This window comes from Mesoplodon densirostris, chromosome 14 (genome assembly GCF_025265405.1).
Source record: "Mesoplodon densirostris isolate mMesDen1 chromosome 14, mMesDen1 primary haplotype, whole genome shotgun sequence".
Classification (NCBI taxonomy): domain Eukaryota; kingdom Metazoa; phylum Chordata; class Mammalia; order Artiodactyla; family Ziphiidae; genus Mesoplodon; species Mesoplodon densirostris.
In genome coordinates this window covers 45,682,937-45,702,910 of record NC_082674.1, presented here as the reverse complement: position 1 = coordinate 45,702,910, position 19,974 = coordinate 45,682,937, and the positions used below count along the sequence as shown (strand labels likewise).

The 19,974-nt window shown below is 47.7% G+C and overlaps 1 protein-coding gene across 6 annotated transcripts in view; it reads right to left on the bottom strand.

Annotated features, from left to right (window-relative positions):
* Positions 1 to 19,974, bottom strand: part of SPTBN1 (spectrin beta, non-erythrocytic 1) — a 197,536-nt gene that overhangs the window by 27,584 nt on the left and 149,978 nt on the right. For all 6 annotated transcript variants that reach the window (XM_060117307.1, XM_060117312.1, XM_060117310.1 and 3 more), the window contains 10 exons: positions 19,167 to 19,354; positions 18,018 to 18,135; positions 16,541 to 16,699; positions 15,572 to 15,874; positions 13,598 to 13,751; positions 12,033 to 12,903; positions 11,805 to 11,942; positions 10,216 to 10,972; positions 9,057 to 9,259; positions 4,051 to 4,141 (listed from right to left, as the gene is read on the bottom strand). In XM_060117307.1, coding sequence (XP_059973290.1) covers positions 4,051 to 4,141; positions 9,057 to 9,259; positions 10,216 to 10,972; positions 11,805 to 11,942; positions 12,033 to 12,903; positions 13,598 to 13,751; positions 15,572 to 15,874; positions 16,541 to 16,699; positions 18,018 to 18,135; positions 19,167 to 19,354 — 2,982 coding nt within the window. The remainder of the gene's footprint in view (positions 1 to 4,050; positions 4,142 to 9,056; positions 9,260 to 10,215; positions 10,973 to 11,804; positions 11,943 to 12,032; positions 12,904 to 13,597; positions 13,752 to 15,571; positions 15,875 to 16,540; positions 16,700 to 18,017; positions 18,136 to 19,166; positions 19,355 to 19,974) is intronic.

Sequence of the window (19,974 nt, the reverse complement as noted above, 5' to 3'; positions counted from 1 at the left end):
AGCCACGCTTACACCAGTTGCTGCCACAGCGAATTTGCACCCAAACTGCTTCATGGTCCCATCACCAAAGGTTTAGAAATGGTGCATAAAACCAACAGAAACGCTTACAGAATCAACAATTCTGAGGCCATTCACTTGCATCCTGGGCTGCTGCTAGGAAAGGCTTCCCCATAAATTTGCTTCAACAATACAAAGTCTGTTCTTTGAAAACGATGTCAAGGAGGGTGATGCGGGTCACGGGAGCACCCCAGCTCTGCACATGGGTGAACCCCCAGGCACCATCCCTACTTTCCTCAGGATACCCACCCACCACACAGGAGGGAGTGGGGTTGAAAGCAAAAGGTAGTGAGATCTTTGATGTCATGCTTTATTAAGGGAAAACCCCCCAGTAAATCTCATAAAGCCCTTTGTAAGCAAGGAGCATAGATTTGTTACACAATAACCGAGACACTAAATTTCCTACTTTAAAAGCATTACCTATTTTCCTTCCAGTTACCTGAGTAACTAAGATCTGAAATGCTATGGCCGTTCAATCTAAGGAGAAAAGAGGTTAAAAGGAAACCAAATGGCAAAACTTTCCCCTGTACTCTGTACACACACACACACTAAACACAATAAAAGGCATTTACCCAAAGTGCAAAGGACATTCACATATTTGCGCTATTCATAAACACCTACCCAAGAGAGATTTTTAAAAAAAGAGCTACATAAAAATCAGAGGCTTATAAACAAATCTGCTCTTTGCTGAACACATCATCCTACAGATAAAGCAGCGTGCAATGCAGCACAATGAAATGGAGCTATGGAACTTGCTAGTTTATCAGCCCTCCATCAGCATTCTGGAATCAGAACCACAGTTATTATTTGTGGGCATTTACAAAGGTCATTTAAGAATATACTCATTCTCTGCAGAACAGAACACTGTGCAGATTGGAAAAGGATAGGAAAAAATGCTTTGATCACTGAGTTAAGCTCAAAGCAAAGCACTGAACTCACTGTCCCTGTGCCACTACGTCTAGTTATACTGTCCTCCTGGGGAAAAACAAATCAATTTCAGAAAACAGGAGGTATGGTGGGAGGGAATACAACAGAAAAGCAGTACCTTTTAAATCATTCATTTTTCAGGATATCACATTAAAATAACGGTACAAAAATTATGATACTCTTTGGGTCGCTATCTATAACTGGGACTAGGTGGGCCCTGCTCATTCCCACAGCACCGCTGCGATAAATTTCCCCCATCCAGCAAGTGTTTCTGCGGGGGGGGGAGCAGTGATGGCAGAATTCACAACCCAGCCCCCTCTAGCCTCTAACCCACGAGGAAGGGAGCGTGACAGCGAGGCAACCTGGATTCTCCAGACCTTGAATAACACCAACAGCCAGCAATGGTATTAAATCTGACCTCTGGGTACTCCGTAAAACTCCACCAGCACAATAACAGACAGATGTTCAAATTGTGGGCCGGTCCACACACAAGCTCCATTCTCAGAGGTTCTGGCTTAAAAGGGGTGTATTTTAATGAGGCTGAATGATGGAAAGTTTAGAGTCAAAGAATAGTACCTCTTAATAATAACATCACCCCTTTGCTTGTACTGCTACACTGAGGGTTTTGGAGCCCCAAACCTGACCTAAATTCCGTCACTATGTGGAAACTATATATGCTGATGTGGTACCCCCAGCAGATCCTATGGTTGTACTAACTCTTAATGAGGTTCAAGGAGAGAAAGATAAACCAGGGAGACGTGGCCGAGCAGTCACAGAGACCTGCGAATCATCTCCAGGACAAAAAAGCCCAGTCAAAACCTCTGTGCAGGGCCTCCCTGGTGGCGCAGTGGTTGAGAGTCCGCCTGCCGATGCAGGGGATACGGGTTCGTGCCCTGGTCTGGGAGGATCCCATATGCCGCGGAGCGGCTGGGCCCGTGAGCCATGGCCGCTGGGCCTGTGCGTCCGGAGCCTGTGCTCCGCAACGGGAGAGGCCACAACAGTGAGAGGCCCGCATACCGCAAAAAGAAAAAAAAAAAAAAAAAAAAACCTCTGTGCATACTTCGAGGGGAAATCGTGCAGGGCTGAGCCCTCTGGGCATGCCCAACAGTCACTGGTGTGTGTTAAGGAGGGAACTCCTTGTAACTAAGGATGCTAATTTGGAACAAGCGTTAACAGAGATCTAAAAATCTACTAAAACTATTTCCTGTGATTCAACTTGGAAGGACTATCGTTTTATCTGCTTAGTTTTCCCACACATTTCTATTTTCGAATCCACACGTATGTAAATGGAAAATGGGGGCTGGAAATTTCAACTGAGCTTCTCTCAAAGGTTCCTCCGTCCTCTCACTTCCTGTTCATTTCCTGGCATTCTTTTTCCCAAATTTAGTCCGGGTTTCACCACGCTCAGGTCAATGAATTTCATCTCAGGAACTTGTCCTTTAAGCAAGGGTATGGAATCCCACTGATTTCCCCAGCACAACACTTCCAATATGTCTTGAGGTTAAAACAAGTCACTGGTGGTGCTTCAAGGGAAACATCACGGTACTGCAGGGACCTTCGATCTGGGGAAGGCACAGCCCAGGCTGCAAACGTCTCCTGACAACTTTCACTCCTTCCAGTGCTGAAGGGCCACTTGGTATTCACTGCAGCACATCATGCAACTCTACACAGCTAACCTTGGAGCCCATTACTCTTCCCCGTGCCTTGTCTGGGACGTGAATGCCTCTTTAAATGAGCATCCTATTCAAATAGGTTATTCATGCTCAGGTGTCACTTGAAGAGGCACTCCTGTCCTCAGCCTGTCTGGCTCCAGGCAAACCCCGAGAGACCTAGGTCCATCAGTGTGGCCCTGAAAGCCAACAGACCCTAAGCCACATAGTTGAGGGGCTTTCTTCCCTTCTCAAGGTTTAGCTACTAGAGCATATTTTTAAGATTCACATTAAGACAGCAGTTTAGTGGACATGAAGGATCGCTTCTGTCACCGACTCTCTGACTCAGCTGTTATTAGAGCCACATTTCTTTTAACACACAGCTATAAGTTTGCATGTGAGGGATTTGTGATGAGTCCAGTCATATTTTTAGCACATGACCTTGATCCTCTCCCCACCCCTCAAACTCCCCGTCCCCAGTGTCCCTGCAGCTTCACTTGGATATTCTTCATCCCATTTCTGCCTCCAATGGGATTTAAAGTCTAATAAACCAGAGAGGACCGGGTCTCACGGTGGTTCTCTGGCAGACAGTGAAATACGATGTGCTCGTGATCTCACCCATGTGAAGTCAGCTAGATGCTTTTTTCCAACTAGCTTGCAGAGAGATTGCATTTTTCTGGCGAACTTTAGTTTCCCCAGCTTGTTTACGCATGTATCAGGGGAGCATGAAATAGTTTGAGAATCATCAGATTAATACCACATGCTAAAACTCGAGTTTGAAATCAGGATTACTGCTCTTGGCATATCAGACAGACACCTGAGGAGCCTGAAAGATGGATATTTCAAGGTCTTCAGTGAATAAGAAAGTCAGTTTTTATGTTTTTAAATCTTTCTTCTTACCTGGGTAGCCAACTGCAGTTCCTTTTAGTTCTTTCCTTCTGTACTATTAAATGTGCGTTATTGTAAATAGTTTAAAATATAATATTAGATGCTTTTAGGCTACAGAATACTTGAGAATATCACTGTCTTTGACGATGGAAATGTTCTACATCTGCACTGTTCATGTGATATGGCAGCCACGAATCACAGCTGGCTACTGAGCACTTAAAATACAGCGAGTATGATGGAGGAACTACACTCTCAATTTCATCTGATTTGAAATGAGACAGCCGCCATGTAGCTAGTGTCTACTGTATTGGACAGCACAGTCCTAGACTACAATATTCTAGATCGTAATAATCTGGTTACTCTAAGTGGTAGCTTGTAGGCTGGAGAACTGACACCGCCCCACCTGCAAATTATATACGTGATATGAATTTCTGGCCTCAGTTAATTTTATAATTCCAAGGGCGCTTATGTCAAATGCTCGGCCGCTCCTGTGAGAAGAGAGGAAAGGAGGAGTTAAAAGGAGACGCACCTCCTGACAATCTTGCAGGAATTTCTGAAGATCCCTGTTGTCCTTCAGTCTCATCAGAAGCTCACTGGCTGCCTCACGATTCTTCCTATGTCTGTTACAAAGATCATAAAAATAATTTTAAAAAGAGGAAGTAGGGAATCTTGAAATGCAGAATTTACAACTCAGCTTCTTTCCTGGGTCTCAATATACGCTGAAAACAGTTTGCTTACAGTTCTCAATCATGTCAAGGAGACAAGATAACCAAGAGAGTTGAGCATCCTCCAAATGAGTAAGCCATGGTACAAGAGACCATCACACCTGTCCCAGCCACACAACAGGCCAGGATGCAGGCAAAAGAGCTTCATAAATCTGGTGTTAGGGGAGAAAAACCTTGAGCCATGTGCTGAGTAAGGGTCTCCATTTTAGGAACTATGTGAGAATATGAAATTGATCTTTAAGAAACTCATACCTGGGTGACAGGCCAGGTACATGGCTAAGAAAATGCATAAAACCATGTAACTGGCTTAAAGGAACCTTCCCTGATAATAAGATTCTCGTCAGGAGAAAAACTCACCCAAATCAACAATAAACCAAGAATGAAAATTTCCAGACCTGTGACATCACACACCTAACTCAATCCCACTCTTCATTAATAGATAAGGGTCATCAAGGTTTAAAGAAGTTAAAGCACAAAACCTTAACCGAAAAACTTAAAAGAACTGGAAGGAGCTGCTGAACTTGGGGAACGACAAGGGACGTGGAGTGCTCGCTCTCCAGCCCGGATGCTGGGCACAGGGCTTCTTGGCACACGCTGTGGAGGTGCCCGAACTCCCCTGCAAGCCTCCTTTACGCACCCAGGGGCTTCTCCACCAGACTGGGAGGAAGAGCTGTGTGAATGCTGTGAGTGCCATGGGTGCCATGGAAAGGGCTACCTTCACGTGGTCCTACTGCCATGGGGCAGAGCTGTACCACACTGAGCATCGAGAAGCATCACCATAACACAGCTCCCCCACCTTCCCAAGGAACCCAAGCGCCAGCCAGCCAAAGCAAAGGGTGCGAAGAAGGGCAAAGGAAGAGTGCAAACGGGGAAGTTTGGTTTTTCATTCCAATTCCCAAAGCACTTTCTTGCTGCAGTGCCTGGGCAAGGTCTCTTGACCAGCCCTGACTGCCCCCATGGCAGGGAGGAAGAAGAACACGACCTCTGATTCTCTACAACCCCAAGAAAGGGCAGCTCAGGGAGCACCTCATGCCAACTGGCTTTTAAAGAACCTTCTTCAAGAGCAAGAAAGACCTTACAGTGACGCATGTGTCACACAGGCCTGCAGTGGCTGCTGGCAACAAGGGACAGTGGCAGCACTGTAGCTACCATCTTGCCTGGGGACCAAAGGGAAATGCCCTCTGTTCCTACGGGTACCGGCGACTACAGAACACGGCAATAACGTGAATGGAAATAATACTGTCAGGTATTATTGTTTATTATAATATGTTTATACCACTTAGGCAAAATGCAACAATAGAAAAGTACTTCTCATTATAATGCTAAATGAAAAGAGTTTATGCACAGCCAATGATACAAAACTCCAAGACACAAATTGGCAAAGCAAAAACTAAAATGGCATGTGCTAAGGGTGAGATTAAAAAGTAGTAGTTTCTACCTCCCCTCCGAATTTTAACATTGTGGCTTTTATAAGAAAAAATAAAAGGCCAAAGCCCCTTTACTTCATTGCTATCCTTTCTCAAAGATCAAAAATTAAAAAAAAATGTTTTTTAAAGACTGTTAGTGATTTCGGACTAAAGGAATTAGTCATCTAAAAATGTGGGTGGGGAAGGAATGTCAAGAAAAGTTCTTCAAGTTCCCAACCCTCAAATTCCAGTCACTATCTGTAGGGGGATTTAAGAGAAAGAAAGCAAATAAAGCAAACCTTCAGGAGGAAGGTAATTTGAGTTGGAGTTAAGTCACAAAATGCAAGAGTCCTGCCTTTAGCCAAAGGCCTTGAATGAAAGTTCCCGTTCCCTTCCCCGGCGTCACACAAAAATGCTACGATGGCAAGGAGTAATCAGAGACACGGGCAGTTAAACCAGGACATGCAACTCTGAAGCTCGTAGAAATAACAGGAGTAAAAATAACTTCAAACACTGAGAAAATTTACTAAGAGAGAAATACCACCGGACGGAATCTTGAATGTCTCTCTTATATAATCAAGACTCACACGTGCCCAGTAGACTTCTGCCTGGACAATTTTCCTCTTTCGGTGGGTGCATGAAGGAGGGAAAGGCCAAGTGGTGATTTAAGGCCTCATGTCCAAACAACACAGATCAGGAGGGCATGAGGATGGCCTCTGGGTGATGTGCTCTGTGGAACGAAAAATAGCTACACAGGCAGCTGAGATGATTGCTGCTTCAGAAAACCCTCGAGAGAAGTGAGCATGGCTTAACAGTGCACTAGTGGTCACCAATGGTATTCACGGGAAGTGAAACTTGGGAAGGTCTTTCAAGGGGAGATCGTGGATTTAATTATAGGGAAGGACCTTCTTAAACTTGGCCGTAGCTTCCCACACTCCTAAGAGTGCTCTTTGGGGCAAGGTTACATCTCTTGCTTTCTTTCCATGTCTCACCACCTACCCCTATAATGAGACTCAAAAGCTCCTCACCACATGAGGCAGATATTGGGCTTAACTGTGGTTCTTACGGAAAATAAAGAACCACAGGTACCTAAGTAAAGTGGGTTGGTGATTTTTAAGCTTTTTTTCCCACGTGAGATCAGGTCTGGCTTTATGAAACTGGACACTTTTCCTTTTCTCCCAGGACTGCACTGGGGCTGGAATTTCCCTCTGAGCCAGGAAGCTCACCCGTTCACACCCCCCTGAGCAGGCTTGGACAGCAGGCTCCTTTCCACCCAGTCACAAGCCCTTTACAGGCCACTCATGCCCCACCCACATCTGTTAAGAGTCAGTGTCTTTGTTCTAGTACTTCTTCTCAACAAACTTCAGTGGGAATCGATGAGATTTCCAGAACGTAAGCAGGTTATGATGATTTTGCTTCCTATGAAAATAGCTTCACGGGAGCGTCAGAATGTTTCTGGACAGGGATCAGATCCAAAGAGTTAGATATTTACTTAGCTTGTGCCCTGACACCACCTGGAACTCAGATTTGTATATTTTTTTTATAACAGACCAGTGTCCTCTGGGGTCAAGTTTCAGATCTTGAGGCCTCTGGGGATATTAAAGTGAAACCAGAATTCGGTTAACACGCGCTGAGGAAAATAAGAAAATGTAGTCCTCCTGAGGGCAGATCACTGGAAAGCCCCGTCCCCCTTCCATCTCTCTTATGCTTACGGATAGTAGGGAAACTTCTTCCCAAAGCTTTTTTTTTTTTTTTTTTTTTTTTAGTTTCTGCTTTATAACAAAGTGAATCAGTCATACATATACATCTGTTCCCACATCCCTTCCCTCATGCATCTCCAACAGAAATCCCCAGGAGGCCTTGGAACCCCACGGGCCCAGGCTCTCAGTCAAGGACAAAAGGAAGGTTAAGCCGAACTTGAGAGCTGCTGAAGCATTCTCTCACATCCAGGAGCCTCCGGTCTTGACAGAGTCACCTGCTTCCAACAAGCCCTTGCAGCTGTAGCATCGGGGGTTGGATAAACACACTGAGGAAGCTGCCAGGCAGCTGCACGCCTGCCTGAACACAAGTGTCCCCAGTGGCCCGGCCTGTCTTCAGGAAACCAGCTGTGTGCACCTAACATGGAAGAACATGGTGTACCATGTTTACAAAACAACATGAGATTTAACATTAAGAGAAAAGAAATTCTTTCTCCTCCAGGTTAAGCCTGTCTTGCCCAATCCTTGTTTCTCACACTCATTGAAGAAGGGTTTGGTGGAGGAATTTTTTTCTTTTTTTTTTTCGTAGATGTTTTAAAAGCAACAGATATAAAATTTTAATTAATATACCTTACATCCTATTCCATAGTACCACCCTGAGAGCATATGGTTTAGGATCTGAATCAGCGCAAAGGACAGACTGGTTAAAGCCAGGGGCTCAATCTTTACAGGGCAAGAGCAATTCCCCTCTCCACTGCACACTGTAAAACCTTCATCTGGCCCAGGGTCCCAGGAGACCCTCTCAGACATGGTAAGAAGGTAAGTAAGGAAACGCTCTCAGCAAGAAGTTCTTCCTCTTCACTGCACTTGAAGGCCGGAGAACCCTTGAGGAAGAGGCTGTTTCTCAACGACATCAGTCTCACAACGAGCCCTTAAATCTGGCCCAGGGCCCCCTGGCACCAGGGAAGATCAGCTGCAGCAGAGGCTAGTGACTGACCCAGATAGGCCACACCCAGAGAGAAGTGGACAGTCCAGAACCAAGCCAGATCTGCCCAGACCTCCTACTTCAGTAATAACCAAGGCAGAGCTAAGAGTCGGGCGTGAGGGTCTAACAGAGAACACTGGCCAGGGAGAAAAATCTTTTGGAATGGCAAATAAATAAATAAATAAAAATAAAACAAGAGCATCTCATCTTGGAGAGGGCTTGGCAGAAAAGGAGGAAAAGTCTTTTTTCTTATTATGAAAAAGATCCTATTACAGCATTACCCAAGCCAATTTTCTAAGAAAGGCCTGATGGTGTTCACTTTTGCCTCTGCCAGGTACTCAGGACAAGCCAACTATGCCCTTCCTCCCTGTCCCCTCCTGAAAGGCCTCAGAGGAGTCTTGTGTGGATGAAGGTGAATGTGGGCTTGGCTGGGGAAGTGTCTGGCTTTCGGGGTCCCACTGGGTGACACGCTATGTGTCACCTCTCACAGGGCAAGGCTCACACCCCACCGCTACTCAGCACTCTGGCTCTCCTAAGTCTTTGGTTAAGAATTAGTCTGGCGTCTCAGGCTTTCTTTCCTTTGTAGATTAAATTTTACTAGGTGCCCACGTCCTGCCCACTGGGGGAATTTATACCCACAGCCCCAAAGACATTGGCCAGTGACTCAGATGCTTCACAGCCCCAGGGTGCATGACTCCCTTGAGAACCTCAGGACGCCGCACCTGTCATCGATAGAGTCCACCTTCTCCTGGATGCGGTCCGAACTGATGTTCCCATCGCTCACCAGCCTCCGGCCCGTCTCCACGACCGCATTGATCTTCTCCTCGTTGGCGTCCATGGTGGTCATGAAGTCCTCTTGTTTTTTAATAGCTGCTTCAGCTCCTTCCAAGGTGGTGGGCATTTCAGTATGGGCCAAAACATACTCCTTATTTAAAAAGGGAAAAACAAAATCAGAGCAGGATGAGAAATCATGAAATACAACTTGCTTTCAGAACAACAACAAAAAAGCACTCTTTCCTACATCTTGCATTTCCACGCAACATACTTTGCAACAATTGCTTCGTCACACTTATATGAAATTATCTATGGAGTCAGATAACACAAAAAGTTGGGCGGGGGAAAAAAATCCCAGTGGGACACCGCAAGTGACTAAATTTCCCTAAGTGGTTAAATGCTCTTATTTTTTTCCCAAAGAGAGTGAGGGAAGTGAACAAAGGTGTGTGCATCAGCCACAAGGGTCCACTCATGGGCCCATAAGGTGACAGCAACAGACCGTTCAAACGCAATCTTTTAAGAGGGATTATCAACCACAATGTTGGCGACCATCCTTAGCTCTTTCTCTTTCTCTAATCACTGCCCTTGGGTCATTGGGTCAAGTCCCTGACCTTTCTAGAGCAACGAAGACAGAACCATTCAGAAAAAAAAAAAGAAAGAAAGAAAGAAAGAAAAAAAATCCCCTAAAATACTGGGTTGGCCAAAAAGTTCGTTTGGATTTTTCCATAAGCTTATGGAAAAGCCCGAACGAACTTTTTGGCCAACCCAATACTTTTTAGATTGAATTAACACCTCTCAGAATGTTGCTAATTTAAGGAACTACTATGAGGACATACATACTATGAACACACTAAGAGGTCCTCGACTGTTGCTGCAGTGGAACTGTACTTTGCAAGGCAAGATAGCCCGTGTGGAAATCTTCAACTCTATCCCCTACGCTGTGATGGGTTTCAGTGCCTTAGATGTCAGGGAAAAACAAATGTCTTTCCATTATTCTTCTCACATCCCACAGGTGAGGTTTAAACCAGCAGCCCTGGCAGAAATGCTTCCAAAGGCAGCCAGGGCCTGCTCCGACAGGAAGGAAGCCAAGGCAAGGAGGGACGTTACCTGGTTGTTAAGGAAGGCCTCGGCCTGCTTCGTGTCCCGCAGGAACTGCTGGTAGGCGTGGGACTGGGAGAGAAGGTTCTGCCTGTTCTCCCACATCTTGTGGAGCTCATTCCACCCAGTGTCCAGGGCCTGCAGCCGCTGCCGCAAGAACATGTACTGGGCATCGGTCTGGCCCTGGGTGACCATCTCGCCCATGTCCCTCATCTTCTGGTAGTCCTCCTCATAGTTGTCGATCTCGTTTTTGATGTTCTCATGCTGCGTGAGGAGCTTCTCGGCCTCGGTCAGGGTGTTGGGCATGTCCTCCGAGGCGATGGCCGTCTGGGTCCTGGAGAGCCAGGACTGGAAGTCGTCCAGGTCCCGCAGGAACTGCTGCAGCTTGCTGGCCTCTCCCAAGGAGGCCTCACGGTTCTTCAGCGTGGTCTTCATCTCCTCCCACACGTCGCTGATCTCGGCCAGCCGAGACAGGATGGCCTGGGCCTGGTCGGGGTGCTCGGACTCCAGCTTCTCGGCCTCCTTCTGCAGGTCGCTCAGCTTTGCCTCGATGGCCACCAGGTCCCGCTCCATGCCGGTCAGCTTGCGCTGCAGGGCCATGACTCCTGCCAGGTCGTTGCCCAGGTCCTGGGTGGATTCAATGACCTTGGTCTTTTCCCGAATCCAGGACTTGGTTTCGTTGCACTCAAGGTGGTAGTTCTGGATGCTCAGGGCGGAGAGGAGAGCATCCTTCTTCCGGTCTACCAGCTCCCTGAACTGACTCCACCTGTGGGTGGAGGGGCGGAGGAGAGAGCAGAGTGGGAGAGAGGCCGGAAGCTCATGGCTGGACAAGGAAATTAACAGTGATGGTCGATGCTGCGACTCCCCCTCCAACTTTGCTTTGACTACATGCGTTTTGGAAAATCATCTCCCTCAGTATATGGACACCAAATATCACCATCGAAACAGCTCAGAGACACACTATAATCGGGAAAGAGCCTGACAAAAGGGGGGGACTTGTCAAAGGAGCTGCAAAGTCAGCAGTGACAACACACCCGTCCCCCAAAGAGTCATTTAATTTATGTCTGCAATGCACATTTTACTCATCTCCGAGCCGCACCTAATGAATGTTTCCCACACCCAAAGGCCTCAGAACCAAGACCAGCTTGCCACCACAACCTACTCAAATGTTATTTATTCAACAGAAAGATAAGACTGGGACAAAGGTCCATCTTGATAATCAGGACTTTCATCCACCAATTACGTCTCAAACATGCTAAAACCCTGTTCCAGAAATCATTTTAAAAGACACGGGACAGGTGCCGCCTTGATGCCGTGATCCACCACGCTGGGCACAGGTCTCACACCCAGGCCCTCGCTTCCCACGTCGGGAGGGGCTGCCCCGAACGATGTCGCCCCCCCTCAACCCCTGCCGTCTTTCTCAGAGACACTTCTTGAAAAACCAGGGTGTGTTGAAAGGCAGATGCCGACATCATGACATCAGCGCCAGAATGTCAGTGACCCTGTGCAGGAAATTCCTGACCGCGAGGCTCAGCAGGCGACCTCGCCATCCCGGCCTGGCACACAGGGAGCCGGCCCGCCGCCTGTCTCACGCTTACCTCGTGTTGAGCTTGTCCTGCTGGGCCTTGATCTCCTTCTCGCTCGGGTGGCCGCTGTGCATCAGCTGCCGAGCAATCTGGTTCACCACCGCCACCCGGGAAGCCTGGTTGTTCATCTCTGGCTCTAGGCTCTCGAATCTGCAAAGGCAATTCAACAGGGAGGTCACCTGCTCGGTCACCTCGGCTGCGGGGGGCGGGCGGGCCAGTGTCCCTGCGGCACCCGCTCACCTGTGCTGGATGACCTCCAGGTCCTCCAGCTTCTCCGGGATCTGCATGTTGTCGAGCCACTGCTCCTTCTCGTCAATCCAGAGCTCGCAGGCGCCGGCCTCGCTGAACATCTTGTACAGGGCCAGGGTGTCCTGCAGCGCCTGCTTCCGCAGCCGCGTCAGCTCGGCCACCTCCTTGTAGCGCTCCTCGATGCCCGCCAGCCGGCCCTGCACGTCGGGAGACTCGGCATGCTCCTGGGGGAGGGCGCCGGCCTGCTCATGCAGCGAGTCGATGGTGGGCCTGTAGTTGGCGATCTCCTCTGCCACGTCTTTGTGCTTCTTGACCAGGGACTGGGTGGAGTACTCGTCGTGGCCCACGTCGTTGCTGGAGACGATCTTGAGGATGTCCAGCATCCAGGCGTCGATGTCGTCGGCGTCCGCCTGGAACTGATGCAGCAGCGAGGCCTCCTCCAGGCGCTTCTTGCGGATGGCCGAGAGCTGCTCCAGGTGGGCCCACTGCTCGCGAATGTAGGCGATCCGCTCCCGGATCTTCTCCGACCCGAAGTGCTCCTCGGCGATCATGTCTTCGCCCTCCTTGATGGCCTGCTCGAAGTGGCCGCTGCGGCCGCTCATCTCATCCTCAAACGCCCGGTGCTTGCTGAGCAGCCGCACGACGCTGGTGAGGTCCTTGCCATAGTCATCGGAGGACAGGATCTTCTCCTTCTCCCGGATCCAGCCTTCCTCCTCGGCCATCTCCCAGAAGAACTTCCAGAGGCGACGGGACTCTTCCAGGCGGGCCCGGCGCTCGGCCGCCAGCTGGCAAAGCTCTTGGTAACAGAACTCCATGTGGGCCACGCGGTCTCGGATCACCTGGGGGTCGCAGGGCTTGTAACCTGTTTAACGCCAAGGCGGGCACGTGGGTGTGACAGCGGCAGCACAGGCTCCTGCGCATTTGCAGGCAGTCGGCTACACCCCCGTTCTCCCTCCTAGATCACCAGTTTACGCTAAGTGCAGGGCCACGTTATGGGGCAATGGAGCCCCTTCTAGGATCTTGACTGGATGAGGAGGGAGAGGCAAGGATAACTGCTATTTTTTTTTTTTTTTTTTTTGCCCCAAGCATTATTATTTTTTTGATTACTTAGGAACCAAAAATAGCAGGTAAAGTGTAAGAAAGAAGGCAGCTGCATTTAATTGTTTCTAAAACAGAACAAAACCAAATCCTTCCAAACATCCTTTAAACAAAGATATGCACAGCCAGGTGTGAAAGCCATGTCTGAGAGACACACCAGGCTATCGGTGTGCAGAGTGTGGTCTGGCAGATTTCAGTGGCCAACATCAAGCCACTAAAAACCAAGCAGCACTCGAGTATGGAAGGAAAAGACAGGTCCATTTCAGAATAGCAAGACAGAGTTAAAATGTAATGGAAGGCCACCCTACTGCATCTCATTATACCCACGACACGGCCCACTGGGAACCCACAATAGCAAGGTAACTTTAAAGGTCCCACTGCCACACATAACCCATCTACGTCTCTGGAGATGGACTTCTGGTGACGAGGGGGTAACATCTAGAACAGTCTGTCTTTACCTTCCCCGTCTGTTGCAAACTTCTGGGCAGAGGCATTGACACCTCTCACCCGCTCTGCCTGGATGCCAATGTCCGCTTCAACCAGGGCGTGCTTCTGTAACAGGTCTTCCACGCCGAGCAAGTGTTTGCCATAGTCTTGAGATAATAATAGCACCTGAGCGCAAGAGGCAACAAAAAAGACATCCATGAATACAACCTTGACGTCAGCGTCTCATAATCTTTGGACGGGATGGGAGCCACCAACCAAGCTGCACCCTCCCTCCAGCCAGCCATCCTCCCCATATCTTTAGGGGAAGATGATGGCATGCAAACCAGAGCAAAACAAACCCAAAAGCCTGTAGCAGGAGAAACATTATAAACTAATGACCATCTACCTATAAGAAGTCAAACCTATACTAAAAAGTAAAGAACAGAAAAAAGAAAAAAAAAAAAAAAGGAAGAGAGGAGAAACCAGTATGAAATATAAACTGAGCCTCCAAGAAGAAAGTGCCTGCAATAACAACCATTCAAGAAGATAAGATAAAGGTAACAGAGCTGTTTCATGTCAAAGTTTAAAGAAGTCTCCTAGAAGTTGCTGACCCCTTAACGGGATGCTCTCCTCACCTGCAAGCTCATTGGTACTTCTCTGCGATACTTACACAATCAAAGGGAGAAACACCTAGTTGAAAAGCTTACAAACCACATCTCTAACCAAATAAGAAGAACAGGGTCAGGTGACTGTCATGCTTAGGAGGTCCCGAGAAACATCTCTGGTTTAAGTTTGGACCCACTAATATTTTCTTTCATTTTTTCCATCAGCCCAATTTGGGGCTCTCATCACACATCCTCTCCAGATGGAATTTCTACTTCATTCTTACTTATGAGGAAGTCTCTGGCCCAATCGGAATTACAAAGTGCATGACGAATTCTAAAATGAAATGCACATCTGTGCTAGACTTTATGAACATTTCTATGTTAAGAGGTCAAGACAGACCATACGTGAGAACATCATAAACCTGGGACAATAAGAGGGAAAACTCATGGTATGAAGTGACCTTGCTCCCCCTGCCAGGAACAGTTCAAGAGGTAAGCAAAAGACAAGGGCTTACATCCCAGGAAGGAAATCCCTCGCATGAGGTCAAGGTGGGGAACACAGCGTGTTGAGATAAAGGAGGCTTCATGGTACGGCCTGAAAGCTGCCCTGTTCTGCCCTAGCTATGTGGCTAAAGGCCTGCCAGCTGGAGAACTGCTTGACACAGATGAGCTTCCATCAGAGGCTTGCATCAGAGGACACGGACAGGCCCAGGACTACAGCACAACGGCAGGTCTCTTCCTGGGTTGGGGGAAAGCTGGGAATACCATGCCCAGAGCTGTCAGTAAAGGAAGGGGAGGCACAAATCGGCACTAGCAGCCCTCTCCAACCAGCGCGCCGTCCTGTGATACATACACATATCTTGCACTTAATTCTCGCTATAACCGGATGAGGTAGATGAGGCAGATGGTAAGTAAGCTCTCCGCTTACAGGTGAAGGAAGGAGGCTCAAGGAGATCGGGAAGCTCCGGCGCTCACCATCTGAACGCTGGCTGCCTGGTTCCCGGGATGCGCTCTGTCCACACTGCCTACTACTCTTCCGTACCACCTGCCTGGCCTCTCCCCAAAGCAGAGCCACTCACACATAGACCAACGAGACGGAAAGGTAGCCCCAACTCTAAAAAGTTAAAACCACAGAAGACCACAATTTGATTGACTGCCTATCATGGGATATACCTAAATTAGACCTGAGTCACAGCAGCAGCCCTCCAGCTATGGAACTGACCTTTGTCACAACTTCTTCTCACTTCACGTCTCATTTAACTTGTGAGCTAACAACCTTCCCATGGGTGACATGGCCCTTCTCTGGCTATAAGAGGGTGATCAGACCAGGGGCATGGCTGTGTGTTGGGGGGTTAGTGGCCTGACTGGATGGGCTCGGGCCTCCACGCAGGCACGTTTTACCTTCATTTCATCCATCCAGTCCATAATGTAGAGCATTTCCTGGAATATCTTCTGCAGCCCCAGGTTCATCTCGAGGCGCTGCCGCCGGGCCCTGAGCAGCTCCAGCAGGTACTCCCAGAGCCGGATGACGTTGTCCTTCCTCGCCGCGATGCGCTTGATGTCGTGGTAGTTCTCCGCTTCCAGCTCCCTGGCCACGGCCACCACGGCCTGCACGCGCTCCTCGTATGCGGCAATGTCCGTCTCAATGGCCTCATGCTTTTTCGTGGCAGCCTCGACTGCGGGAAGGTCAAATCCAAAGTTGTCCTAAGAGAAAAGGGAACAAAAAGAAAGAAGCACAAAATTCAAAAGCCATCCAATTTGGAACAAAGAAACAGAAAACGGAGGTGGAGTCCTGGGCACACCCCCTTAATCTTTGGGCGGGGCGGGGGGTCCCAAAGCCAAACACCGACTCCCAAGTCCCGACCCCCGCTGGTCTCCGCCTTCCTGGGGGCCCTTAGAACTGTGCTTGGGCTCAAACGCTGTCCCCAAAGCAAACCAGCAACTTCTCACTTTACAGAGGGGTGCAGCACATAGGTAGCACCTGACTTATGAGACTGAAGCAGGCGATGGCTTTGGTTAAGCCAAGTAGAAAAGAAGCCACTTATTTATTTCATGGCCAGTCTAGCTGCCTTGAAGGCCAAAGACTGGGAGAAAGAGAGAAATTTTTAAATATGAACGGTTCACACACACTCATTGGCTTTAAACAAACTTTGTTTGAGCTACTTCCAGATCTATAAAAAGTTAGATAAATAGAAGAGAAAATATATTAGAAATTATAAACATCCTCTTCATGGGAAGTGGGTGAGATGACTTGACAGCTGCTTCAGGATACTGGATGTTGACAAACAGCTGTCCTAGGGCCCCTGAATGTGGTCTAGGTTCTAGCGGACCCCAGGAGCAGTTTTCTTGAACACTGTTCTAGAGCAGGACCTGGGACACCAGACGCTGGTTCTCGCTCAGCCAGGTCTCCCTCATAGCTGCCTTGCGGTCAAATCTGCGGGCGAGCTGTTCCAGTTTCTCCTGTCTTATGAGCTCGTTCCGCAGGGCCAGTTCTCGCTCATGTTCCGCTTTTTCCAGTCTTTCCCAGGCCTACAGAAATGAAAGAGAAACAGTTTCCTGCTACGTTCAAGGAACAATCCTAGGCTGCAGTTAACAGCCAGTGCTTCTCAAAAAGACCTGAGAACTTAAAAGGGAAATCCCATTCCTAACCTCACTGACTCTTAAGCCTTGGGAAAAAAATCATTTTCTCAGTTGAGCCCCATGGGAAGACTCTCCCCTATCTAAATCTAAAGATCCTATGTCATATCTGGGAAACAAAACAGTGTAGATATGGAGCAATGTAACTAAGTTACAAAGCCCTTAACTTTAATTGAGAGGAAGCAAAGTATCTTCAACAGCTCTGATGTATAAAAGATAAATGACATCTCTAAGAAATCATATTATGAATCTCTCATTCACCCCACTCTAAAGTCACTTATTTTTTTTATTGTTTTTTTTTTTTTGTGGTACGCGGGCCTCTCACTGTTGTGGCCTCTCCCGTTGCGGAGCACAGGCTCCGGACGCGCAGGCTCAGCAGCCATGGCTCACGGGCCCAGCCACTCCGCCGCATGTGGGATCTTCCCAGACCGGGGCATGAACCTGTGTCCACTGCATCGGCAGGCGGACTCTCAACCACTGCGCCACCAGGGAAGCCCTGAAGTCACTTATTTTAATTCACATATCGGAGTATTTTTTTCCAAAATACTCACCAATTAAATTCATTCCTATGAAATATACCTTACTTCAATTAAAAAAAAATTCCACTTAGAAGAATCTAAACGTGTACAACTGACCACAGTTCTAGATTTTTCAGATTTCTGCTTGGAAATAATGCCCACCATGAAATTCTATAATTGCAGATGTAACAGGCATGGAAACAAAATTTTTGACAGCTTCTTGACAGAAGGAGTCAAAATCCTAAGCCCTAACTTCTAGGGATTCCAGATACATGAAATAAGGTTTTGAATTCTCCCTTCTGCAATTTAAAGATGTTTGAGCCAATTGCCTGAGACAAAAGACAGGTAAACTGATTATGTATGAGTGATAAGGTAAACAGGCTGAACCTGGTTTGATAAAATCTAATACACACACACACACACACACACACACACACGCATGCACGCACGCACGTGCGCGCACACACACACACCCCGCCAGCCACCTGCCCCCAAACCACCACAAGCACTCCCTTGGCCCTCAACACTATGTGAGGAACGACTGCCGCTTATCAACTCGGCAGGCCAGGAAGGAAGCCTTTCAAGATCTCTTAGCAATCAAAACCCACTGATAGAACCTGAAGACCTACAGGAGGCTGGCGCCCACACAGGAAGGCAGGGACCATGAAGGAGGCCAGATGGATCAGTTTTACCTTGTTAATGTCAGAGATGAGCTTCCCCTCCCGGGGCATGTAGACCTTCTGGTTATTGGCCCTCATCTTGCTCTGAATAGTGAAAAGCAGGACTTCCAAGTTCCCCTTCTCAGTAAATCTAAGCACAGAAAACCAGCCATAAACATTATACTATATTTTGTTCCTTCAAAAGGAAAAATGCATCTGCTTCTAGAGAGAGAAAAAAAAAAAAACACGCTTCGTGCAGCCTCACAATTTTAAAAGGCACTTATCTCCGGTCTGACTTTTATGTGAAACGCGTGCATGTCAGAGGAACAGCAGTGGGTTAGTTTTTGGGTACTGAAGACCTCAGTATGTGCCAAACTGTGGGGTTTTTCTTGTGGTTCGTTGTTGCTGAGGTTTACAGTCAGGGGCACAGAATGCTACTCTTTTGTTAATCAACTCAATCAAGATTTAGACCCCAAGCCCTGGACGATGAACTTGCTTCATTCGGAGAGCACAGCTGAATGCATTCAACAATGATCAGTTCAAACGACCACCTAGGGTCACTGTCAATGGGTTGTGGAGACCTCAGTCAGGAATTCACAACTGAGTGGAGTTTTCAGAAAAAGGAGGGATGACTCTTGTCATAACAAACAAGAGATAAGGGCCACAACCTTTACTGGACAACTACGTATCTTTAAAATATGTGAAAAATCAGACTTCTGGGGGCAGCAAAACCTGATCTGAACGGATATGAAACTATTGTTTTTTTAATTCACACAGTGTGAATAATTACACGTTTTGCTACAGATATGTGAGGAGGCTTGATATGAGTTAACTGCCTCAGAGCCACCTGGCATGTACCCTGTTACTTCTCTAAAATCAAGAAATGATGGAATTCTGAAACACATTAGGCACAAGAGCTTTGGATAAGGAACTGGGGACCTGCACCATTTCTTGGGATTCTCACGTATCCCACGTTAGCAGTGGCACGTTTCTGCTAGAAAGGGCTCACAGAGGGTATAATTTGGAATACATCTGGGCAACACAGGCTCAGATTAAAAGGAACAGGACAGGCCGCTGGCGAGAGGCATTCATTGAGACCATGCAAGTCAGAAAACAGGGGTCTGCGGCTGCAATCACCTCTCTCCCCATAGGAAGGGCAAGGCATTACACTCTGCATCTTACTTGGGCGGCTTCTCCACAGTGCGGTAGGTGTTGAAGGCCTGAAGCTGTTGTTGAACCCCAACCAGCGAGTTGGCAAATTTGCGATTGTTCAAAATAATGATGGTTTGTTCAATCCACTCCAGAAGGTCAGAGGCAAGGGATTCATACTTTTCAATCATTTTTTCTGTTTCAATAGCATTGTCGAGCACCTGTAAACAAGAGTCAGAAAAATGGAAAAACAACATCGTATCCCTATGTAAGGGAGACATGACTGCAGCCCTATGGGAGCCCGCACACACTTCAGCGCTGGCTCTGAAAACGGTTCTATGAGACTTTGTCACAAGTTTTTAAAACTCCAAGAACCATGTGCTAATAAGCACTCAGACGTGGCTATCATTTGTGAGCAATGACAGCTTAACTCAACTGTAATTGGTTCTGTAACCTCCCAACCCCCAGGCAAAGGGTTTCAGATCCTGTATGACTCCTGATGCCTCAGCTCCGAAATTCCTAGAGGAACAAAAAGGGCTCTATTTTGCTTGGTCCTGTCCCATGAACGCCCATGAATTTTCCATTCCATTGCACTGAGAAGACAATGTCGTCTGATCTGCGGTGTTCTGAAATATATGGCAAGGGAACATCAGCCAAACAAAATAATTAAAAAAGCGTAATACTGATGAGGCCTTTCCAAGCGTGGTAAGTAGGATTTTCACGTCCATGACATCAGGCAACTCAATCAGATTTTCAATACCCAATTTTCTGGCAAGGTTGAGGGGAGGGGTGTTTCCGGGTCTGAGATCCCCCTGAAATCCCTTCCTGAGTATTTTAGCCA